Here is a 23,587-nt window from a genome sequence, read left to right as displayed (position 1 = left end):
TAAACATACTCAACATTTGTCTTCTCTAGTGGAGGGCGTATTGTGTTGTCATGTCCAGGTGCACAATAGCGGTTAAACAGGCTCAGGATTCAGAGTGAGGTGAAACGCAACCAATGGCTATAAATAAAGTCAGCCACGTTCCCCTAAGCCGAGGTGTGGAGATGAGCAACTGTGATGTCCACATTCTGGACATTAAATTCGTTTTATCCCGATTTGCTTCACTGCAATCTCAGTGTTTTTGTTGTCAAAAACAACGGATTATTCATGCAGTGATGACTCTTGTCAAGTGGGGAGTTTTGACATTGTCTACATGTGTTTAGTGTAAACACTGACAAATGGTTTTGTCATGAGCCATATGTGTATGGACAGGCCTTCTACTTGAATCATACAGCATATTTGGATGATATTACAAAAAATGTGTTTTGGTGTCGGTAATGCTGACTGCGATGCACCTCTGGTCCTGGTCTGAGACAATACGATCATTGTTTCCCAATTCACATCCATCCTGGGCCTTTCATTGACAGTCCTGAACTATCAACACATCCAGTGATAAGAGAACTAGACACTCCTTGAATGGCAAATCCCAGAGAGATGGTCTCTAGTGTTAATAATATACAAAGAAAGAATCAACGTTTTGAAACAATAATATTATTATCCTTCTCTCAGTTTTATGTTTGCTCAGTATTTTTTCCCACCGGAACAAAGAGCTCAACTGCGACATGAGGCTCCTCCAGAAGTAATCGGCATTCGGCACAGATTATTTTCGAGTGGATCTCCAGGGACTTCAAGCTCTCAAAATTAATTTAGGCATATACAGTATAATCAGAGGTATGCTAAATGAATAAAATGTGGTTTAACAGTTGGAACTATACAGTTGTTCACCCTAGATCAGGATGAGGTTTAATCATGTTTCATCTTGTTTGTGTGACACAAGAAGCTTAGTCATTGATTTGAGGGACTATTTATGAACCTTGAAACTCATGACCTCTTTAAAATGCTCCTTTATTCTTCGCAAAAGTAAGAAAACCTTTTATAAAGACCTCTTTGATTCATTTTTCACTTCAAAAGGAGAAAACGATATGGAAGAATGTGTAAAGAGACAGAAGAGAGATGAAGAAGCTCTCCAGAGTGCTGGAAGGAAGTGCTCTAGGGAGACCACCATGTAGATACTCCACTGCTTCACACCATGGAAAAACAAGAAAGAGCACAGGATGACAAAACTCAGCGTGCAGTCAAAGAAGCGAATGTTTGTACAGCCTGAGCGATGATCTTCAGATAAACTTGAGGAGAGAGAAGGAACACACTCAGTATAATTCCTCACTTCCTCTTTTGTTTCCCCTCAAGTGCTAAAGCACGCAGATGGTAGGCTACACATGAACTTTGCCTTAAATAATGGCAACAAAAGACATGGAAAAATTCATGTGCGTAACACCTCTAGGCATTGACATTTGACAGCTGCCACTAAAACCTACAATAATTAGGGCTGGGTAAAAATATTGATTAATCATGATACTCATTTGAAGATATACTATTTGCAAGAGTTTCCTGTACTGTTTTGAATGGTGGCGCAATGCTGAATCTTGCTTTAAAACAATTTAACCAATCATATTGATAGAGCGTGACATGTTAGTCATGATGATTCAATTTCTCCCGGCCGTTTGAATAAACCATCTGAGGGACATTTACTGAAGTCTGTCTCGTTTGTTATTTATGCTGCGCAGCAAAGAAGTTAGGATAAGAGACTCAGCCAGTTGTCGACGGAAGACGCAAAGAGCTAGAGTATAAGAGTTATTAAGTGTCGATTTGTAGACGCTAGATAGTCAGATTTAGGAAAAATCCATTGCACATCCGATTCATGAACACATGACTTTTTAGCGAATGAAAATATATAGCTTAACCAGTGTGTTTTGATTCAAGCCAATTGTTTTAATAAAAAAATCTAAAGTTTATAACTGCAATGTTCATGGGTTCATCATTTTAGAATTTCCCACATTTACACAACTAAAATATGCCCAAATGAATCGAAATCAAGTCGATACTGAGCCGTAACCTGATATTGTTTCTTGAGAAGATTATGAAGCACTCTGAACTTGTATTTTTAATATGTTCATGGTTGAGGAGAATGATCAAACGTTGCACCACAATATTGTTAACAGCTTGTGAACAAACCTCAAATGTGTCCGGGCAGGTTTTCATTCACGAACGTCAGACAAAGAGATGGTGAAAAATCGAATTGAAAACAAACGACCTTTGCCTGACACAATGTGTCAAACCCCATTGAATAAACATAAAAGAGAACTGAAAATTCCACAGGAAAAACATTTTATTGAAAAACATTTTCAGTTTGTAACAGACTGGTGGAATGTGTGCCATTTCATTTCTATGACTTTTATAAGGTTGCACGTCCTGACCAGATCTTACTGCGAGAGAAGGATGGGCCATCAGGAAACGATAGCAACAGAAAGATAACAGGGAACTGAGAAGTTGGGGGAAAAACTCAAATGATAATACTGAGCTTGTTTACAAACTGGGTAGAAGAATCCAGAACAGAAAAAAAAAAAAGAACTAATTAAATAAATATCTATGGTACACACGTATGGCACAAATATGCAGCAAGCAGTCAGTTTGGCAATTCTCTATCTCATTTTCATTTTTAAACCAGATCACCATAGGAACAGTGCAAAAGGGTTGAGTGGGAGGGGTCTGACGAGTGCTAGCTAAAATACATAGCAAAAAATTCCAATTCTATACAAAAACATCTTACTTAAGAGTTTATAAAAAAAGATTTATTGGGTTCGTCGTCAATATTTACACAAGTTATTTACCAAAAAAATTAGTATGCTCTCTTTTAACTGAAGTGATTCATGTTTTTTTTTTTTTCATAACTTTTTTTATTTGCTAGAAATGTGAGAATAAGGCTATTGTAACAACCGGGGATCCATATACAATACAAACAATAACGTATTTACAGCCTCTTACCTACAGATGTACGGTGCAAAGACTAGAGTCTTGTGAACTCAGGGTGACCATACAAGCAAGGCATTTTACAGTGGGCCGAAGACACTTCTCCCAGCGTTACACAAACCTTCCGTCGACATCGGTGCAACATCTTACGCTACTAGTTATGTCCTACCACTCCTAAAATGTTACAGGAACGTTTGCAACCAGCTTGCCGGGACAGTGTCTTCGGATTCAAAGAAACTAAGGAGATTGTCATATTTAGCCCATATGGGACAGCAACCGAACAGCAACATGTTTGTAGTTTTTGTAGTATGTTTGTCTTCTTTAGTTTAAAACAACTGCTCAGTCTTCAATATGTATGTATGTGTGTGTGTGCGTGTGTGTGTGTGTGTAAGTGTTCATGTTTCACAGTTTACCTCGAACCTACAGCACAAACTAAAAAAAAAAAACAAGTAATAGTAATAATAATAATAACACACCGGGGTTGTAGTGTTTTCTGATGCTGTATTGTTTCATTTAATTTTCAGTGGTTAAGAACACTTTCCATAGGTGAACGTATATCATCTTTTTTTCTCAATTGTTATAAAAATAAATAAAAATTGCATATTTGCAGATTTCGTGGCCTCTTACAGAGGCACAAAGCTCCGATCACACAAGGCTTGGCTTCTCGGTGAGATTCAAGAACCTCCATGAACAAGTGAAAACAAAATGGATGAACAGTTAATGTGCGACTGTGGACATTTTCAAATCTCAAAGTCCACCTTTGGTGAATTACTTCAATTTCAATGTAAGAAACAAATGAAGATAACTGCGGCATTGCTCACGAAGCGGTTCGCACAAATGACAACACACGCAAGGAGTTCTGAAATCCACTGGGAGCTGCGGGTTATGGGATACGCTGGCCTCTGCTCGGTGACTTCCTCTCTAAAACGCACGCTAAATCCACTTGTGACCTCCATCGATTATAATGTGTCTTTTCCCCTCCAGAAACCTCCCACAATTTGAGCCTGAAAGATCCATTTCATGCAATTTACTACATTTAGCCTGTGCTCGTTCTCATCTGGTATGCTTGCTAACCCACGTCTACTGCTTTCCTTCCAGATTAAGGGGCCTAATTTCAACCCAGAGCACATCTGAGCTTCATCAACTGAGACAGGCAGGCCGGAGAAGTTGGTTCAGTCAGGACTCTGTCAGACATGCCCTTCCTTTGGTCCGTTTCTGGCCCTTCTCTCTCATTCCTTTCGGCTATTTTAAAATCCAACATGCTGTTTTCCCTGAGGGCTCCTTCCAAAGCCGCCCCTACCCTGGCCATGAGCGCATGTGCTTTTTGTGCGGGTATGTGTGTGTGTTTGTGGTGAAAAGGCAGCTATTCGTGTATGGATCGATGAAAAAACTACACAATTGAGATGGAGAAATATCTGTTAACGAAAAGGATAACTCGAAGCTTGCATAATGTGCAGATTCGCCATAAATTATTCATTTTCTTGTCGTTTCAAGCCGACCTGTCTGTATGCTATCATAAATAAGTTCTATGTGAACTTTTTCCAACCGTTTTCATCTACAGCTAAACAAATCCATAAAGAAAGGCTAATTAACTCTTTTGTTTCATTTAAAACGAAATAATTATGACACAATTTGATGTCCCTGTGCTTTTGAGCAAAAAAGTAGAGCAGCAGTTCCACATTTTTCCACGGCCTGCATTGGCCACTGGTGAGCGAGAGTGTTTGTGATGGCAGAAATACTAGAAAAACAGGAACATTTGCAGCCACATGCCTGGGGAAGGCGGCCATTTTGTGTCAAAAATGACAGATTTTGCCAATAAGCCTTGAGTGATTCGCTCCCTGCGATCTCTCCGTTTTAATGTGTTTGTACTGCATGTGGGTAAGGTGATGAGGCTTTCAAAGTGCTGCTAAAGTGTTCATGTGGGTCCTCCACCTTCCCAGCAGGCAACAGGACAGTCGGCAACTGTACCAAATATTGACGTTCACTCATTCCTTCCCTCTCTATCTCTCTCGTTCTTCCAGCCCAGGCAGCGGACGTTTACAAAATGAAATGTGTATGTGTCTTCCACACTACTAAACGGCACATAAACCAGCACAAAAGGATCTCTATGACGATACCAATTAGTCTTCTACCAAATGAATCTGCAAGTGGACTTCACTGGGAATGACAGAAAGAAATGCAAGTACGATGCATGACCATACAAAAGACTTCAAGTAAACATTGTGAGTCATTTTGTAGAGGTGAGTAAATGAGGAGCTAACGTAAATGAAAACAGTACGAGTGAACGTGCAAAAACAGATGGTGTCCATTCAAATGTCCAGCAGTACGCTCCGGAGAGCTTCCTGCTTCCTCGTTAAATCCACTTTTGTAGCTGTGACCAATGGGCTGCATTCACTTCCTGTTTTGCGACGGATCAGCCAATCGGCCAAGCTAAACAAACAGCTCAAGTTCTTATTTCTTGCTGTGTGATACTGACATGTCACTTCTCTTCTCCATCTCCATGTGTTGTGTCTTTAAGGGAGATGATGTAGTAGACAAAAGAGAAGAATCATTTTCCTGACCTCTCTTTTCACGCCCACCCCCTCAACCCCCCTCTCCCAGCTCGTCTGATTCACACACGCTCCCTCGTACACACACTATATATCCAAAATAGTGCATATCAATCCCCCGAAAGGGTGTCCGTTTTCCATTTTGTCATTTTCGATTTGTTTGTTTCATTCTTGCAGGTGCAAGAGCAGCGAATCAGGAGCATCACTCCACCATCAGCAACATCTATACTGAGAGTAATAATCAGGATTATTGTAAAATAAACAAGAAACACAAAAAATAAGAGGGGGCAGGACGAGGGTGAGCTTGGGCATCGATGCTGCCTACAGGGGGTTCATCGAGGGGCATGTGAGGGGTTAGAGTTAAAACGTCCAAAAGAAGCGCGTCCGGTTTCACACTTTATAATAGATATTCGCTGGGCTCTGTGGCGGCATTTCCTGTACGATGTAAACTGGGTGCCCGTAATCGCCGCTGACTTTCTCGTAATGTGGGCAGAAGACGCTGTCAGCAGTCCGCAGTGGGATGATGATGTCGCTCGGCTCCGAGCCGTTGTTGTTGCCGCTGCCACCGCCCCTCTTGGGCGTGGCTAGCGTGCTGAGCGACAGCGTGGTGGCATGCTGAGGTGAGTGTTTGCGATGGCGTCGTCGATACTTCAGCAGGAGGAAAACCAGCATGATAATTATGATGATGACGATGACGCTGGCTGAAGCAATGCAGGCGAACAGGGCGACCTCTGAGCCGATGACTGATGACGATTTATTTCCATCTCCCTTGTCTTCTCCATGATGAGATGCATCTAAGAGGGAAAATAACAATGTAAACTTAGCAAAAAAGCAATGAGCAACTAGTATTAAGGGTCGTTCACACCAAGGACGATAACTATACATTTTTAATAATCATTCTACTTCTGAGAAAAGGGAAGTCCTATAATGATAACATCAAAGAAGAACGATTTTCTAGAACAATTTTTTTCCAGCACATTGACAGCCAATCAGAATCCACCCGACTTTAAAAAGCTTGAGCTTTTAAAGTGGCAGGCGACATAACTGCAGCACACGCTTATAATAAACAGAACGTTATGTCGGTTGGTGTGGACGCAAATATAGTTATCTTTATAGTTATTTGAATAATTATCGTTCTTGGTGTGAATGGGACTTTAGACAAGAGAGGAAGTGGCACACTCATTAGCAATTAAAAAGATGCCTTGACACAAAATAAAATGTCTTTTATGTATGGTGAAATAAATTAACATGTATTTATTTTTTAGATGCTTTAATCCAAAGCAACTTCCAAAGGAGCGAAAACACAAGCGATTGATCATAAAAGAGCCGACGGTATTAGCAGTGCCGTGAAAACAAATTTTGAGAAGAAACCAGAGTACAAAGCTTGAGTAGAAGCGTAAGTGCAATATAGAAAAGAAAGATGAATTAAATGAATTAGTTATGTACTTGTGGAAGTCGTCAGTTTTCTGAAAGACATTTTGAACTCTCTAAAATGCATATTAAGGACAGATAACATTTCAGAAACACTCTGTGTTCATGGAAAGCAGTGGACAGAGTGACCTCGCACGGCTTTGGTCTCCAGTGAGTTTGTCTGGGGCGGCCTGAGGCTGGCTGAACAGATGAGCTGCTAAAACTCAGGTACAATAATCCACTTGTAAAACAGCCTAAGACACTCCACTCAAATGACTTTGATGTCCATATGCTTCTAAGTGGAGGGAAAGAAGCTGAATTCTACAAATGAATGTGTTCCAGAACGTCCATCTTGTTCTGTCACATTAACGATTTGCTTGTCAGAAGGATTTTATGAGAACGAATCAGTGTGCATGTCGTTGTGACAGAGGGCTGGCACTTGCTCAGCAAAAAAGGGATGAAAAAGCAGAGAGAATGATGAATAAGTGAGCATCCCCTTACAGGTGTCTGAGGTGATAAAGTGTGTGACGTACCTTGCTTGTCAAGTACTTCATTCGATTTGGTGTCCTTGCCCCCTGTGTCAGGGTGTTTGGGAGGGTAACTGGTGGGGTATTCTTTGGGGGAAATGGGATCGGAGGGGTCTGCAAAACATAGATAAGAAACACATTCATCACTCTGATATATGTATGCATTTTCATGTGGAGAGCTATTACTTTCACACTGCTCAGCATAATAAAAGTGTGCATGTGTGACTGATAGCGGCCATGAGAGTGAGTGTGTGTGTGTGTCAGTAAAAAACAAGCAGCCAAGATTAATCTAGTTAACTTCAGCATGTGTCTGTATTTTTGTGATATTCAGTTGCTTGTGTTGTTGGGTGTGGCCTATGGTAATTACTACGGATGTCACTGGTGAGGTTATTTATAAATTCATTAACACTGTCATTAATTACAGTGCAAGGTCTGCAGCAGGTTCGAAGGGCTTTGCTATTGTTTTACACCCTCGTGCCCACAGTAAAACAGTTATTAGACACCCACATACACACGGCAATGGAAAGATTACTCACTTTGTCCAACCTTCATGATGATTTTCATCGACTTGGTTTTACACACCCCTCCTTCCTGATTATCCAGCCCTTCCATCGTTCCATTAGATGTAGCTGAGAGATGATGACAAAAACAGCTTTAGCAACATACTATCAACATGCGTTGCTATTATATATGCAAAGTTGCAAATACATTGAGATTGATCAAAGATGGTACAAGCTATCTACATGATGTAACTGCAACATTAACATAACTAATGAATATTCATGCAGCTTTATAAAACAGTCAAGTCTCTGTGCAGAACCTTCATAAATCATGAATCTAAACTTTTAGCGGCCCTAATTGTGCCATTTTTGAATTAGATGTTTAAGTACAGGGCAAAATGTGTTTGTTTTGATGGTGAAAGATGAAATGGTCAGGGCCCCCGCTGAAAGTGCGGCATTGCTCTTTAACAATTCAATAGGAAATAAGAAGGATTAAAGGAATAATAAAAAGCTGATTTTGTTCACCAGCGAGGCAAAGGCCTCTAGCACCAGGAGCGGTTGTTAATAATTTAGCGAATAAGGCATGGAGAGAGAGTGCTATTAATGAATGTGAGGTTTGGAGTGTGTTTAAGACCGCGTAACGCTTCAGCCACAGCAGATGTTTGTCAAGAAACAAGTGAGTGAGAACAAAATAGATTAAATAATAATAAAACAAAAACAGTCCTCCATTTTTTTAAGCAGATGTTGGACTGGCCTTAAAAACAAAATGATGAAAACTAGTTTTCTACATGCAATTTGATGTACTACGTGCAACAAATTTAATTTCACAATTAAAATAAGCAGAATTGAAATAAAGAGCAGTATTCTGGCCACTGGTCCCACGTGTCCCATGTGGGTTTTTAACCGAACAATGCAGCTATGCCATGTGCGTGTGTGTGTGTGTGTGTTGTGTGTGTCCGCGCCCAGCAGGCTTGCGATCTATTGGGTCAGTAACACAGAGCTAACGAGCTGCCAAGGGCTTAATGTCTGGTCAGCGTCCAGAACAATGTGGCCTGCATTCAGAGAAAAAGAGAGAGGGTGAGACAGGGGAGGGCGGTGATGTTGGAGTCTATGAGGCGCCTGTCCCCCCATCATCACTTTTTCCCCCAATGCTGCCACTTTGATGAAGCGTATGGAGTGCAAGTGAGTTTATATGTGCGCCATGTGACAGATCTTTCTGTTCTCTGATTCTACTTCTTCTTTGTCTGTTTGTAAGGACTGCAGACTGACACCATCTCTCTCTGTTAGTTCTTTGACCTATGGCTAGTGTTGAGAAGAACACAAGCTCATTACATGTAAAGCTCCTTAAAAGCTTGCGTTCCTTTCAGTGTGTTCATTTCATAAATCTGGCAAATGAGCCTACACACACACACACACAAACGCAAACACATCACTAAACAATAATCACATGATGATCTCACATTCCAGGTCAACAGTATATTCACCGTCACATGTCATTTAGTTTTAGTTTCAGTGACTGTTTGAAAAGTTTGAAAACTGTCTTCATAGGTGAGTTGTAACCAAAAGAGGCCTCTCACACAGGCGCATATTGTCCTATAAAGCTCTCATAAAAAAACATGTCTAATTTCAGTTTAACTTAAACTAGGAAAACAGGTTTAATAAATAGCTTAATAATTTAATTGAAAAAAAAAAAAGACTGAAAAAATTAGAGCAGTCTAAAAACAATAGAGGTCAATGAAAAGTGTCCGATGACAAAAACCTCCCTTTGAGGGCATCCTCAGTTGGAAAAAAAAAGAAAAAAAGATTCATAAATAAAATCTGTTAATAAATTAATTGTATACTAAAGCTGAAATGGTTTTATTTTAGCAGTAGGATTTGGGTTTGGGTTCGTCTGCAGTATATAGTCTTATATAAAAACAACAGTAAAACTTTAGTTTAGGGTCCAATTCTCACTATGAACTAGTTGCTTATTATCATGCATATTACTAGGATATTGGCTGTTTATTGGCTGTTAAGCACATATTAATGCCTTATTTTGCATGACCATATTCTACATCCCTTAATCCTACCCAATACCTAAACGTAACAACTACCAACTAATAATAAGCAGGAATTAGTAGTTTATTGAGGCAAAAGCCGTAGTTAATAGTTAGTTCATAGTGCGACTTGGACCCTAAACTAAAGTGTGACCAAAACGACTTAGTGGAGACTAGGTTATGTCTCCAACGAGATAAATGTGTCTGCATGCTGAAGGTAGACACAAAAAAACCCGATACTGACACTCAAACCTGCTTGGTGAAACCCTATCAAGCTCAAACAGGCTGTGAGGTATGTAAAGTCCTGCCATGACAAAAGGGCAACCAGTGGGACAGGACCAGAAACGGACACTGTGCAATAGGCATTAAATGCGTATTTGCATAGTATCAAACAAATAATTATTTTAATTGAAACATCCATTTATTTAAATTTTTTATTTTGTGTAATGCTTTAGCAATACAGCTACTCAAATCTGATTGTGATTTGTGATGAGCTGAAGCTGTTGTAGCGGAGTTTGACCTGATCAACATGGCGTCAGGGTCACAGAATGGTGAACAGCACTCAGGCCAGTAATGAGAGCTGACACACAACAATACACACACACAAACATTGCACATCTACTCTAATAAGATGTGGCATGGCACTTCGAAAAACCCTCACTGCCTTTGAACAAAGCCAAACAACACGTCTCCCACTTTGTGTCTCACTCTCTCAAAGTCAATAATGCTTTATTGGTATGATTGTTAACGTTTATAATATTGCCGTATATAAGCGTATAAAGTACAGAAATGACAACAATGAAGTACATAAGAATAAAACATGAAACAAAAAGGGGAAAATGTAGGTTAAAAATAGAATACAATGGAAAATAGAAGATTTAATATTATAAATCACTTAACACCCATCAGTAATAAATGCTCATCATCGGTGGTGTCTCCCTCAGGCAATGTTACATAACTAGCTGCTAAGGGGCATCGTTCAGTATGGGGAAGTCTGGAAACAAATTCAGAGAAGGTGGAATTCTTTCTCTCTGTTTCTGGCCCTTAGCCTGCAACTCAAATACCTGCCGTGCCGAGTGTTTCTACCAATCGCAGGACACATTAAACTTTATTACTGTTGTATTAGACTGGCACAATAGATGGATTTCAAGAATAACCACTCATAGACTCTGTCCTATAATTGAAACGGATGAAACAGTAATTAAAACTGCAGACGAAACCTCCATCGCAAATTGCAATCAGATTTTTTTGGTTACTAATGATGAACTATTATTCTATTATTTAGGGACAAAATTACTGAGTGCACCTTTATGATTTATATAGATGTAGTTTGTCTCTGCATTCAGTTATCACATCTTTCTGCAGATCTTTTTTTTAATGAAACATTCCTGCTCTCTCTCTCTCTCTCTCTCTCGCCATATTTAGATCACGTATCTCTCTTCTTGCTCCCAGCTCGAGGGCAATCTGTCAGACCAGATCACATCAAGCTCATGTTCACACACTCACACACAATCATATCAGAGTCATCAGCATCAGGCTGCATATGAACAATAGAAGAGCCATTTTAAAGTTTGGTCCGCACACACAAACACACACCAGGGCTCAACAATAAAGCAATACAAATGTACGATGACCTGGGGTCAGTGCGGGTGAGTTTTATGCCAGCTGACCGACTGCACGTTTTTATCATGTACATATTTTGAACCAGCAAAAGTGTGTTTATATACACATCAGTCAAGATGTAGAAGAATGTTTGGTTACACTTTACAATAAGGTCCCATTTATAAACATTAGTTAATTTATTAACTAACATAAACTAACAATGAGCAATACATTTGTTACGGTATTTATTCATCTTTGTTAATGTTAGTTAGGTTACACTTTATTTTACAGTGTCTTTGTTACACTGTAATTATACATTTAAGTACTGAGTTATATTAAGTAACTACATATACTATAGTGTTAGGATTAAGGTTTGGTTTAGGGTTAGTTGCATGTGATTATGCATAATTTATAGTTATTACTACAGTAACTACATGTAACATGTAACAATGACACTGTAAAATAAAGTGTTACAGTTAGTTAATAAAAATAGTCATTCATTGTTAGTTCATGTAAGTTCACAGTGCATTAACTAATGTTAACAAATACAAATTTGATTTTAATAATGTATTAGTAAATGTTGAAATTAACTTTAACTAAGATCAATAAATGCTATAGAAGTATTGTTCATTCTTAGTTCATGATAACTAAATTAGTTAACTAATGAAACCTTATTTTAAAGTGTACAGATTTCTCTTAATATCACCAAGGCTGCATTTATTTGATAAAAAAAAATGCAGTAAAAATAGTTACAATGTGGAACATGATTATAATTTAAATTAACATAACCATTCTATTTTAATGTATTTTAAAATGTAGGCTAATTCATTCCTGTGATGGCAAAGCTGAATTGTCAACATCATTACTCAAGTCTTCAGTGTCACATGATCCTTCAGAAATCATCTATAATACGCTGATTTGGCGCTCAAGAAACATTTATTATTATTATCAATGTTGAAAACTATTTTTGTTTTTGAAACCATGATACATTTCAGGATTTGATGAATAGAAAGTTAAAAAGAACATCATGTTTTTTTTTTTAATACATAATATTAATGATTAATATTAATATTTTAATACCAATGCACACACACACACACACACACACACACACACACACACACACACACACACACACACACACACACACACACAGAGAGAGAGAGAGAGAGAGAGAGAGAGACAGATGTTTAGCTTGCTGAACACATTTATAAGGGGCTGAAATCATCTGATTGGTTTCTGAGCAGATCCAATTGATAAAGACAGAGTGATTAAACTGAGCTATTAGGATTAAACTTTTTAATTAATGACTTATCGAATAAACCCCCCAACCACACACAGCAGCCATACGTCTCTGCGCTTCACAACACACACACACACACACACACACACACACACACACACACACCAGCTGTACACCAGGGCAATTATCATCTACAATGCAGCAAAATTAACTCAATTCTCTTTCTCCACCTCCTTATTCTCCTTTTCACTTTTCTCTCCACAAATTAGAGTCGCTTAAGAGAAACTGAGAGAAAACAAAATAAAGGAGGAGCAAATTTTCCCAGAACTGCAAAATTGGATTTTCTCCTTATGCTGGAAGTGAACTCTCATTGTGAGAGAGAGTGAGAGAGTGAGAGAGAGAGCGAGAGAGCGGCTCAGGTCTGGGCAATGTGTTTGACGCTGTGTATCAAAGCGGTCTCTGTTTGTGTGTGTGTGTATGTGCCTTATTCCATTTGCTAGATCCCTGTGCTCCTCTTCCACCTCACCCGCTGTTTATACAGCTTGCTTTGAGCCTGAAGTTTGTGTGTTGCACAGGTGAGCAGTTATTGTTCTCGCAAATGTGAAAGTTCAACCCACATGCAAAACGATACAAGGCAAATAGGAGAAGTCATTTGTATTTGTGGATGTACGCATTCATGGCAAAATGCCACTCAAAAACAGAAACTTGCCATCTCTGTAGCTCTGGAACTAACAACCATGTAAACAAATACTAGCAAATGTGATATAAACGTGTCATTATTTGCACCATGACTCACTAAAACATAACTAATGTAGTTCACGTCGCAATGTCAACATTTCCCGATACTAAAAACCACATAAACAAATCCAAGCAAATGTAACTGGCCAGAACGGTGCGGCAACGGTGGTGTACAGAATACAGATATAACCGCCATCATACTCACAGATAATGTAGTAGTCTTTCCCCCTGAAGAACTCCAGGCCCCAAAGGTTTGGACTGAACTCCTGGAATTTGAGGGTGAATTTAACGTCCTGGTCCGGTTTGACGCAGTTGAGAAGAGGCGTGTCTGCCTTTGTGACCTGACAGGACTTTAGCTGTTCCAGAGGAACCATATAGAGTTTATAATACTCCACTCCTTCCATTGAACCACCCTCCACGCGTGGACAAACTATGTCCATCTTATCCCCGATCTGCGGATACAGCACCAGACCCTGTCCTGGCACGAACCTTTGAGAAAAAGAGAGACAGAGAGAGAGAGAGAGAGAGAGAGAGAGTGAGACACACCACAGATGATAAATCATATTCACACTGTTCTCGGGATCAAAAATACGCTGGATCATGAAGCATGGTGTTGATCAATAATTAAAAGAAGGGTGATCAATTATTTAGCAGAGACTATAAAGGATAAAACAGGTTCTGAAAAACTTGCTGGATCATAAAAAGTAGGAGACTGAGACGATCTTAAACTGTATGCTTGAGTGTTTTGAAGTTCCTTTATGAGAAATCGGAAAAGAAAATGGAGCAGCTAGAAAGAGACAAAGGTGTTGACTCATGGCTCACACTTAAGAATAAAGGTAAATAGTCTCTCTGATGCCAAGTGCTCAAACAGCAGCGCGGTGAAAAGAAAATGATGTCATGAGAAATAAGGAGGAAAAAGTGCAGCAGCTCGCATCAGGCGACGCTCCCAGCCATCCGCCTCAAGGGACTAACGCAGGAGTAGATGGGAAAACTGTGTGCGTGTGTTTGACGTGCAACGGGGTAGCTGTCAGGAATATCTGTACGACAGATCTAGCCACGCAAATCCTCTGGAGCCGAACACTGGATTGCTATCTCGCTCATGTCTTATCTTTACGCTAGCTTATTTAAAAAGCCAAGAACAGTTTGCTTGCATATGTTTGTGGTGTGTTTGAATATTTGCCTTGGGATCGTTCAAAAGAATAGGGCGAGACTCATAAATTCCCCAAGTAAAACATGTTCACACCTCAAAAGTTTACACACACACCTATAAAACCACAAATCTGCACTGTTTTCCCAAAACGAAATTGCTTGAAACATTTTCTCACAGCATCTTTTTACACTCTTTTCACAGTGAATGACATAGGAGAACCATTCTGGGTTCAGTGAAGAATTTTTTTTTTTAATATGAAGAACATTTTAATAATCTGAAGAACCTTTGAAGAAACAGTCCATGGATGTTAAAGGTTCTTTCATAGAACAAATCGATGCCAATAAAGAACATTTAAAGAGTGACACATTCATCTATACCACATGCTAATTCTATTAACTTCTATTTTATTGCATTTAATGGGCAAACAAGCACAACTGAGCTGTGAATAGGGAGAGATATAGGCCAAATGCAGCATGCTAGATGCGATAGACATCTTGCAGCCCACAGTCATTATCCTAAACCACAGGGTATACAAGGTCACCCCGCAGCCCATACACACACATTCTGCTATTAAAAGGGTGTTTTACTTGTCTGTATTTTACAGGGGCTGCTGCTAAAACATTCTAGTTTTAGTTTTGAGGGAACAGGTTGTAAAAGCGGGGGGTAGTTGAACAAATAAAGCCTGAGGTCACACTCATGTTTGTAAATGGCTTTAATCCTTGTCTAAAAGACACGCTTTAACCCCCCAACATTAGCCTTGGTGATTCTCCCAGTGGTCATAAATATTCTGGGACATGTGAATGTGAAAAAGAAAAGGATGACAGAATAAGGGTTTGCACACGTTTAACACAGACCGCTCATTCTGTTAACAAGACTGCAGCTGCACACAGAGAAGCCATTAAGTCGGAAAAGGCGCGCGTGTGTGTAAGAGCGAACGGTCAAGACATGTGCAGTACATCTAAGAAGACATGGCCGTGCCACTCGAGGATGTTTCTACGCAATTTAATTTGTGATCCACATTTTTTCCCTCATATATCTCTGTTTTTTGCATCTGTTTTATCTTTTCTCTTTTTCTTCTTTCCACTGACTCATTTACTCAAACTCCGATTGAAATATTCATTTTTGGCAGCATTTCTAAAAGCACTACAAAATGAAGCCATTTAAATAAAGTTGGCCATAGACATTAAAGGAAAAGAAAATAACTTACTAACAGCGGCTAATGAGTATAAGACTTTCAGGACTCTCTCTGGCAACTTACACACAATATAAAACTGAAGCTGAGAAACAGGTGGGCTGGATGGACGGCTGAAAGACGTTAAAGAGTAAAGGATAAGACATCTGGTTTTTTATTTCCTTTTTTTGAAGGTATTCTTAGGGGTCAAAATACAGATTAATTTGCTAAAACCAACACATATGTTCCTGATGAACATGTTCAATATTTTTTTAAACCAATGTTTTCATAAATCTCACTTTCTTTAAATACTGCTTTTACATATGAATCTTTGTCCATCAGCTTTTCTCTCTCTTTTTTTTCCCATGTTAATCTCTAGCTGTGTGGGCCGAGCCGTGACACAGTGACAGCAGTAGCCTAATCCTGCCCCAATAGGAACACAGCGCTTTAACCCAAAGATCTGAAACAACACAGGGCGACGGACGCATATGGGCGGAGGGAACATAAGCTGGTTTGACTTTCAATCATCAGATCAATATGGAGGTTCATTGGGCATAGAAAGACGTGGATGGAAAGCGGTGGACAAAAGAAATCGACAGACATCTCGCGTTATAATCCCTCCATCATGCTTTGCAGCAGAGACCTGCGTCGGGTGAGAAGGCAAAGCAACCAGACAGGCGCCTTATTCCTTTGTCACCCTATCCCTTCATTCTTTCCTGGTTTTCTCATCCATTCAATCCGTAATCCCGAAAGACCCAGTCCGCTCTCCTCTCACATTTCAGAGCAACATGAACGCCATTTTAATAATCAACTTTTATTCTCTTTGTTGCGTTACTAGACGTCGCACTTTTCCCTCATTCCCTTTCCTTTTTCTCTTCTCTCTCTCCCAGCAGCGAAACAATCCTACCCATCCGCTAACATGATGACGACACATTTGGAAAATTATTAACTCAGCATCTAAATCATAACAGCCTTTCGCCAGCAGTCTATCATTAAGTTCTTGCACCCCTAAACGCAGAAGCGGGGGAGGGGTAGTTATTATTCATTGCCCACTCGCCCCTCGTTCATTCATGCTGTATCTGCATGTGTATGAAGCCATGGATGTGCCCCCGTCAGAACCCTGCTAAGCGATGTAATCTCCTAATGAAGAGAAGGGGGAACCTCCTTTGACTGAAAACGTGTAGAGCAGACTGCTTTTGTTTCTCCACCTCCGACAAAATGGATTACCAGAAGGAACAAGAAAGAGAGGGAGAGAGGGAGAGAGGGAGGGAGGGGGGGGGGTCTTTACATGCCTGATACATCCAAGGTAAAGTAGTGGAGGGGTAAACAGCAGTGCACACTAGATTGACACACATTTTTGCAAAGGGAGGAAAGAAAAAAAACAGCTCAGTGATTCAGTATTGTGATCGTGACGGTTGTCTTATGTACAGAAGGCCATAGGGAGTAGAGTTCGGATTTTAAGCACACTCCTCCCATTATGCATCATTGATACTTTAGATGAAGGCATGTCCCATAGCATTGTTCGGTACTCACAAACTTAGTACCTATGGGATTTTCACTCTAATCATCAGCATTTATTGAGCATTCGTGTTTCTAAAATGAAATCGGAGTCGATAGAAGACGGGAGTCAGGTTCTTAGTTCATCTATTATTAAAAATGAATTCATATCATGAAATACTTTATTGCCAAAAGAAAGAAAGAAAGCAGAAAGAAATAAAGAAGGAAGAAAAGAAAGAAAGAAAGAAAGAAAGAAAGAAAGTGTAACAAGATTCCTGCCATGCCCGACCGTTTTGCTGTTTATCTTGTCTGGTGGTAAAAATACAGCCGCCAACGCTAACAATGCTGTTAGTGCCATCACCCTTTAGTCCTGCGCTACAAAGAACTATACACTGAACTATCCCAACAGAACGGCAGGAATGTGTGCAGTGAGCAATTCCATGGAACGCCAGCTTGCCTGGGAGAATGAGGCCTGCATATTTACAGTGAAATACAATAGAGAGACATGCCGTTAGTAGTCAATTCATGGTCACTCGGGGTCTACATCAATGAAGATGTCACAATAGATAACAACATGATGGTGACACTTCACATTCAGTGTCAAGTTAATATACAAATTTAATGAATTGAAATAATTTTGTAATTAAAATTACAAACTATTCCATAATATAATTACATACTAAGTACGATTAGCCTACTTGGTATTTCGATATGTAATCACCCATAAACGTTTGAACACAAATGTGAAATGTAATTAACAAGCTTACTTAGCTCTATAACAGGAATCTAAAATACTTTTTACCACAGAATTGCCATGAGTTCTTAATGTTTTTTTTATTATATTCTACTGATCTTTGAATTAATTACATTTTACTCTACAAGAGGACATAATGCAATAATTTTGTGAAATATACATATTTTAAAACACTGCAAGTTATAAAAATGTATATTCAATGTATATTCACTGTATATAATGTATAATATGGTTGAAACATTAGTAATTTTAACTGTTAAAGTTCCCTAAAGAGTATTTTATATAAAAAATAAAAGTCTAAAAGAAGGTCGTATATAGTAAAGTAAAAGTAAGTAGAGTGGGCCAATCTCTCAATGCAACACGTCATCTTCTTCATCCCCTCACGGCAGAGTTTCTTACAAATACAGCAACAAACAGTCGCCTTTTCCTTCATCATGCATCCATACCAACGTGTTTTCTCTCTCTAGATCATTTAGACAAAACAATAATTGGAACTGGCTGTTTGTATGTATTGTAGATAGATAGATAGATAGATGGATAGGATCTGTAAGAAGATCCTCTCAACAATGCAATCGCTGCTCATCCTGTGCAGAGCAAAGCCTTTTAGATCAATTACACTCTTATTAATTAACGTACTTAAGCACACTCGCGACACCGCCAGAGGACTAAAGACAGCCGCTCTATTACTGTTTGTAATAAAGACCGTGATTATCAACACAGGGCACCTGTTATGCGGTTTATCCTTCCTGCCCCTTGCCCCATACATGCAGGGGTAGAAGAGAGGAGTCTTTTTCTATTTTAAAAAAACGGGCCGAGAGCGAAAGCTGAATTATTAAAAGAGCGTGGAGTTTCTCCAAGAAGCGCTCGAGACTCCCGCGCGGCGCTCGAGACCCCTTCGGATTTCAGCGTTACTTGATGTTTCGATGTTTTAATGCATGATTCAGCGCCGATGTGCTATGCGCGTGCTCGTCTTTACATTTCCACGATTGACTTAGCAGTGATTGAAGAAAAAAAACATGCCTCTTTTGAATGCGACTACTTTTACATTTCAGGAAAAAAAAAAAAGGTAATTCAGAGATGAATCAGAGCTTTTTAGAAAAATGTACACGCAATTACTTTGATAGGCTTATTCATCACGCCTAAAAACTAGAATAAACCAAAGGTGGCATATTAAAGTAGCCTAAACCAGGACTAGGAAAGATCATGAAAACAATGAAAAAAATAACATTTGCACACACACACACACACACAAAAACCTGCTTGGATGCCTGATTTAATATCATAGGATTATGATGGTGAGAATTACACAAACATTTTCTGAGGTAAGTTAACGTTAAAGGACTTTGGGCCTAACGTTACGCCGTTCAATAAAAAATATGCCTCAGTTGGAAATGTAACCAACATTTGTACAATGACCGTTTCATATTTGTCTTTATAAACATGAAATACCACTCCTACGATTTCCTTTAATTGTTTTTGTCTAAATCATTTCGTGACATGAAATAATTCACATCACTGTGGGTAAAAATCCTCTCAAGAGTGATGACCTGAGGTCCTGTGGGGCCATTCAAATATATATATTTTTCTTCCTTTCTCCCTCAAATTTACAAGTTAGCACCAGGAACTATTAATTACTGTGAAACAAGACTTTTTTTTGTTATATTAATGTACTAAACCCCTGTGAGTGGAAACAACAACGCGTCACTCACTCCCCTCTGCTCGATGATCCACATCACCTGCTATTAATTTTCATTTTACAGTAATGGATGAACGCGTTAACACCGTACGGTGGCATTTATCCTCCTTTAAGTGTATTTTTTCTTTTACAGACATCACCCACTTTCAGAGTGTTGCTCTAAGGCAGTGTGAGAGGGTTATATGTGACTGACGGAGCTCTACCGCCTCGCGCACTTACTTGGTATTCGTGGTGTTCCAGTATATGGAGTCCAGGATGAGCGCGCGGGACAGGTTCACCTTGCACGCGATGAATAAAACTCCAAAGTAATATCTCCACAGAGAGTCGCCCATGGTCCGTTACGACCGTTACGGTCAAATTCCGTTTCCGCGGGAATTTCTAATTCGAAAAAAGAAAGAAAGCGTCTTGTGGAGTGCGTCTTGTGACAATCCAAACTCAATTTCCCCGCTCCAGGAGAAAAGTAAAAAAAAGAAAATGCAGAATTTGAGCCCAGTTAGAAGTGAACCATCCCGTTGGGAAGAGCTACTCCTCTATTAGTCCTGCTCGAGATGAGATAGAGCAGCACCGTGGACAGTGGACAGTTTCTCATTCGGTGAAAAATACGACTGAGTGGAGCACTCTCCGATCAAACGGCCGTGGGGAGCACGTACATTCCTCACAGGAAGGCGACCCGTGTCGTCGCCGCCGTAGTGCTGGATGTCCGTGGAGACATGGAAGTTAATCCCCCCGGAGTGTGGATAACAAGCCAAGCAGGTACCAATTCCAAATACGAGGTATTCCGTTCAGGCAAACGAGGGAAAAACCACCGGAGTTCCCAAAATGATTAAGGCAAGAATGAAATAATTGTAGCCTGTTTGATGAAGCAAAAAAAAATAAAAAAAATAAGAATGACTAATGGTTTAAAATAAAAATAAAACAAAATGAAAGAATGAAGTCAAATGAAAGTTCTCATGGGTCGCCGTGGAACCCGCACAGTAGCAGAGAACAGCTGAGGCTCGAACCCTGCAGGTCCGGATTGAAATGCTGTGCGCGTGAATTGCGGGACTGCTCCGTTCTCTGCGCGATTCTGTACTGCAAGTAACAGCTAGCGTCTACAACACGGAATATTTGTCAGAGCGAGTTTTTCGCGGACTCCTCCCACCTAGTCTCCCATTGGTCGAGGAAAGAAGCCTGTCAATCAAGCGGTTGCCCGGCGACTGGTCGAGCAATGAGAGAATATATCGGACTTCAGGTCGCCAACCCAGATTTGAAGGGATTAATGACATTTCTGCATTTCAAAGAGAACTCGTGATAGAATGTATATAATCGCAACTGTTACAATAACGACATAAAAAAAAAAAAAAAAAAAACAGCAAGCCGTACTAATAACTATTAGGTAGCCTGCTAATAACTTCATGATATACTACCTTCATGCTGACTAATAATTGGTACTTGGAGTAATGTTTAATCACTATTTTTTCTCGTTAACATACTTTATAATGTCATTGTGTTTCTATTAAATATTTGATTTTATTATATGTGTTCCACGGCAATCCCACTCCCTCATGGCCAATAATTTTAAAATAAAGGCATTTATTTAGGTTGAGGTCGAGAGAAAGCTGCCTGCTGAATGCGAGAGGGATTGATTCAGCAGTCAACAGCGCCCACTAGCGGTCATGAAGAACCAACTCAGCGTTTAAGTAAGTACATTTGACTATTCTTCTTACATTTGTTTATGTATCCATTAAATGAACAGGTTCATTACGACAATTTCACACTATATTTGTATTTTAAACTGACAAAATATCAAATCATTCAATTTAATTTAGAGTAGCCTATATGATGATATACACAGCCTACATTACTCTTAAATAGTAAAATTATCTGGATAGTTAATTTGTCAGATGCAGTTGTCAAATGCTGTACTGTGTTTTCGCAAACGGAACAATATAAAGAAAATAATTTTAATACAAATAATAAACTTTTAGAAGTATAAACAGTAGTAATAAAGTAATAAACCTGTTTTCAAACTGTATTATAAACTAGCTATATATTATATTACATTAATTATTATATTATATTATATTATTCAGACTGTTTTAACTACTAAGTTAATAAACCGGCCATGTCTGGTATTTAGGAAGCATGCACGCCTAAAGATAAATTAGGACGCAAGTGTAAAGAAAGCCGGTGTGAAAAGCATTCACACTTTCCAAAGTCTGTAATTGAATCAGCATTTACTGTTATCGGTGTGTAGCCTATTTCTTCCCTGGTTTAAGAGACCATCAAACGAGCAGATTCCACATCGAAGCGATAATTAACACACTACACATGCTGAATACACAGACTAAATGATTGCTGTGCATTAATAAAGCGCTGTATTAACGTGTTACATCAAAGCAACGCCAATTGCCTGTTTATGACATCTATTTGTCCAGGCATCTAATGTAGGCCAGATTAGCCCACACTTCTTGTGCTACATAAAGACATATTTTGCCAATATAAGAAAAAATAATAATAAAATTAAATAGACAACTTAAAACTGTGTTTCAAGCACCACTTACAAAGAGCTCCAAGCGTCCAAGGGTAATACATTATTTACTTTGTGCAATGGTAGTCTGTTTCTGAGAATGCTCCCACACTACCAAACAAAAGCAAACAATAAGACGAGCTAACACAATTCCAGAAGGTTTCCCGACGGGAAAACACGGAAACGACGATTTCCTGAGCTATCTTAAAAATAACCAACAGATGAGCTGTTAAGTATCTTGGTAAAGAAGTAAACGTGCAATTTCTAGGATATGTTCTTTTCTTGAATTCTCTACCAGAACAAACACCGTTAGTTAATTTTAACAACTTAAACTACCATTAAATTTATATTAATCTTATTGCACGTGCATAGCTAATAAACAATTTGATGGAAACATATTAAACCATTTCTAATAAAGACAATTTGTTTATAACTATAGGCTATAACTTGTTTTGTTTTATAACTTGAAATAGTTTTCCTGACATTTAAATATTTAAACTAATTTTCATTATCAATTTAAACATCTCAACCTAAACGTTCCCAAAGTGTCTTGACACTCCGTAAATTAAAAACAAACAACGCTTCACACCTTAAAGATAAACTCTGAGCAACTTCTCAGCTCTTTGAAATCACAGGGTCAGATCGATGTTTATTCAGTTGCACGCGAATAATCTCACGGAGCCTAGCGTGATCAAACAAAGTAGCTTCACTGACGAGAACACACACCTGCTGCTGGCCTCCTTACACACAGCAACAGTCAAGTATGCGCATTTCTCCAGTTTTGGTCAAACTTTACGCATCGCTTCTGAGCAGATCATAATAGCTGTTATAACTTCTGTTTTGTGGTTAACACTATTCACTATGTATAACAATAAAGGAATTGTGGAGTTCAGCGCGCGCAGGGCCGAGCAGGATTTACGAGCACAGTTTCGGCGTTACATCAGTAGTTCATCAGCGCTGCATTGTTAAAGCTGACAGTGACTAATACACGCGAGACTGTATCATGCGGGCTCGTCAAAAAACCACACGTCTGTGACAGAAGAGTTTGCCAACATTCCCATTAAGTCTTACACAGGCCACCTGAGAACCGTAGGCAGCGACCAGAAGTAACCTCGATGTCTATCTATGATAAGAGGAATCAGAAATAAACTGAAATGCAGATTGTCTCACTTCTGTCTTTAACTCGTACGAAGGAAAGTTCACAACAACACGATAAAGGGCTAGAAAAGGTGATTTTAAAA

At 39.2% G+C, this 23,587-nt stretch overlaps 1 protein-coding gene across 2 annotated transcripts; it reads right to left on the bottom strand.

Annotated features, from left to right (window-relative positions):
* Nucleotides 1-2,305: 2,305 nt before the first annotated feature.
* efnb2a (ephrin-B2a) lies at nucleotides 2,306-20,919 on the bottom strand. 2 transcript variants are annotated; one of them, XR_014607604.1, is made up of 6 exons: nucleotides 20,057-20,919; nucleotides 13,775-14,058; nucleotides 7,987-8,079; nucleotides 7,457-7,564; nucleotides 3,203-6,307; nucleotides 2,306-3,066 (listed from the first exon to the last, which is right to left on the bottom strand). XR_014607604.1 is itself a non-coding variant. In XM_084123414.1 (5 exons), the coding sequence occupies exons 1-5, from the start codon at nucleotides 20,167-20,169 to the stop codon at nucleotides 5,904-5,906; spliced, it is 1,002 nt and encodes a 333-aa protein (XP_083979540.1). In that variant the 5' UTR covers nucleotides 20,170-20,919; the 3' UTR covers nucleotides 2,306-5,903. The 2 variants fall into 2 exon arrangements, 1 of the variants encoding a protein (XP_083979540.1); XM_084123414.1 differs by having other exon boundaries at nucleotides 2,306-6,307.
* Nucleotides 20,920-23,587: the final 2,668 nt, after the last annotated feature.

This window comes from Abramis brama, assembly GCF_963993115.1.
Source record: "Abramis brama genome assembly, chromosome: 8".
In the NCBI taxonomy this organism is placed as follows: Eukaryota; Metazoa; Chordata; class Actinopteri; order Cypriniformes; family Leuciscidae; genus Abramis; species Abramis brama.
Note: the sequence above shows the minus strand (reverse complement) of the source record. Positions and strands in the feature narration are given on the sequence as shown.

Coding starts and splice junctions, on each gene's coding strand:
- efnb2a (XM_084123414.1), bottom strand. CDS start 20,169: ATGGGCGACTCTCTGTGGAGATATTACTTTGGAGTTTTATTCATCGCG. Junction 14,059..20,056: donor TGGAACACCACGAATACCAA/GTAAGTGCGCGA, acceptor TTTTTCTCAAAG/GTTCGTGCCAGGACAGGGTC. Junction 6,308..7,456: donor TGAAGTACTTGACAAGCAAG/GTACGTCACACA, acceptor TTTCCCTCTTAG/ATGCATCTCATCATGGAGAA.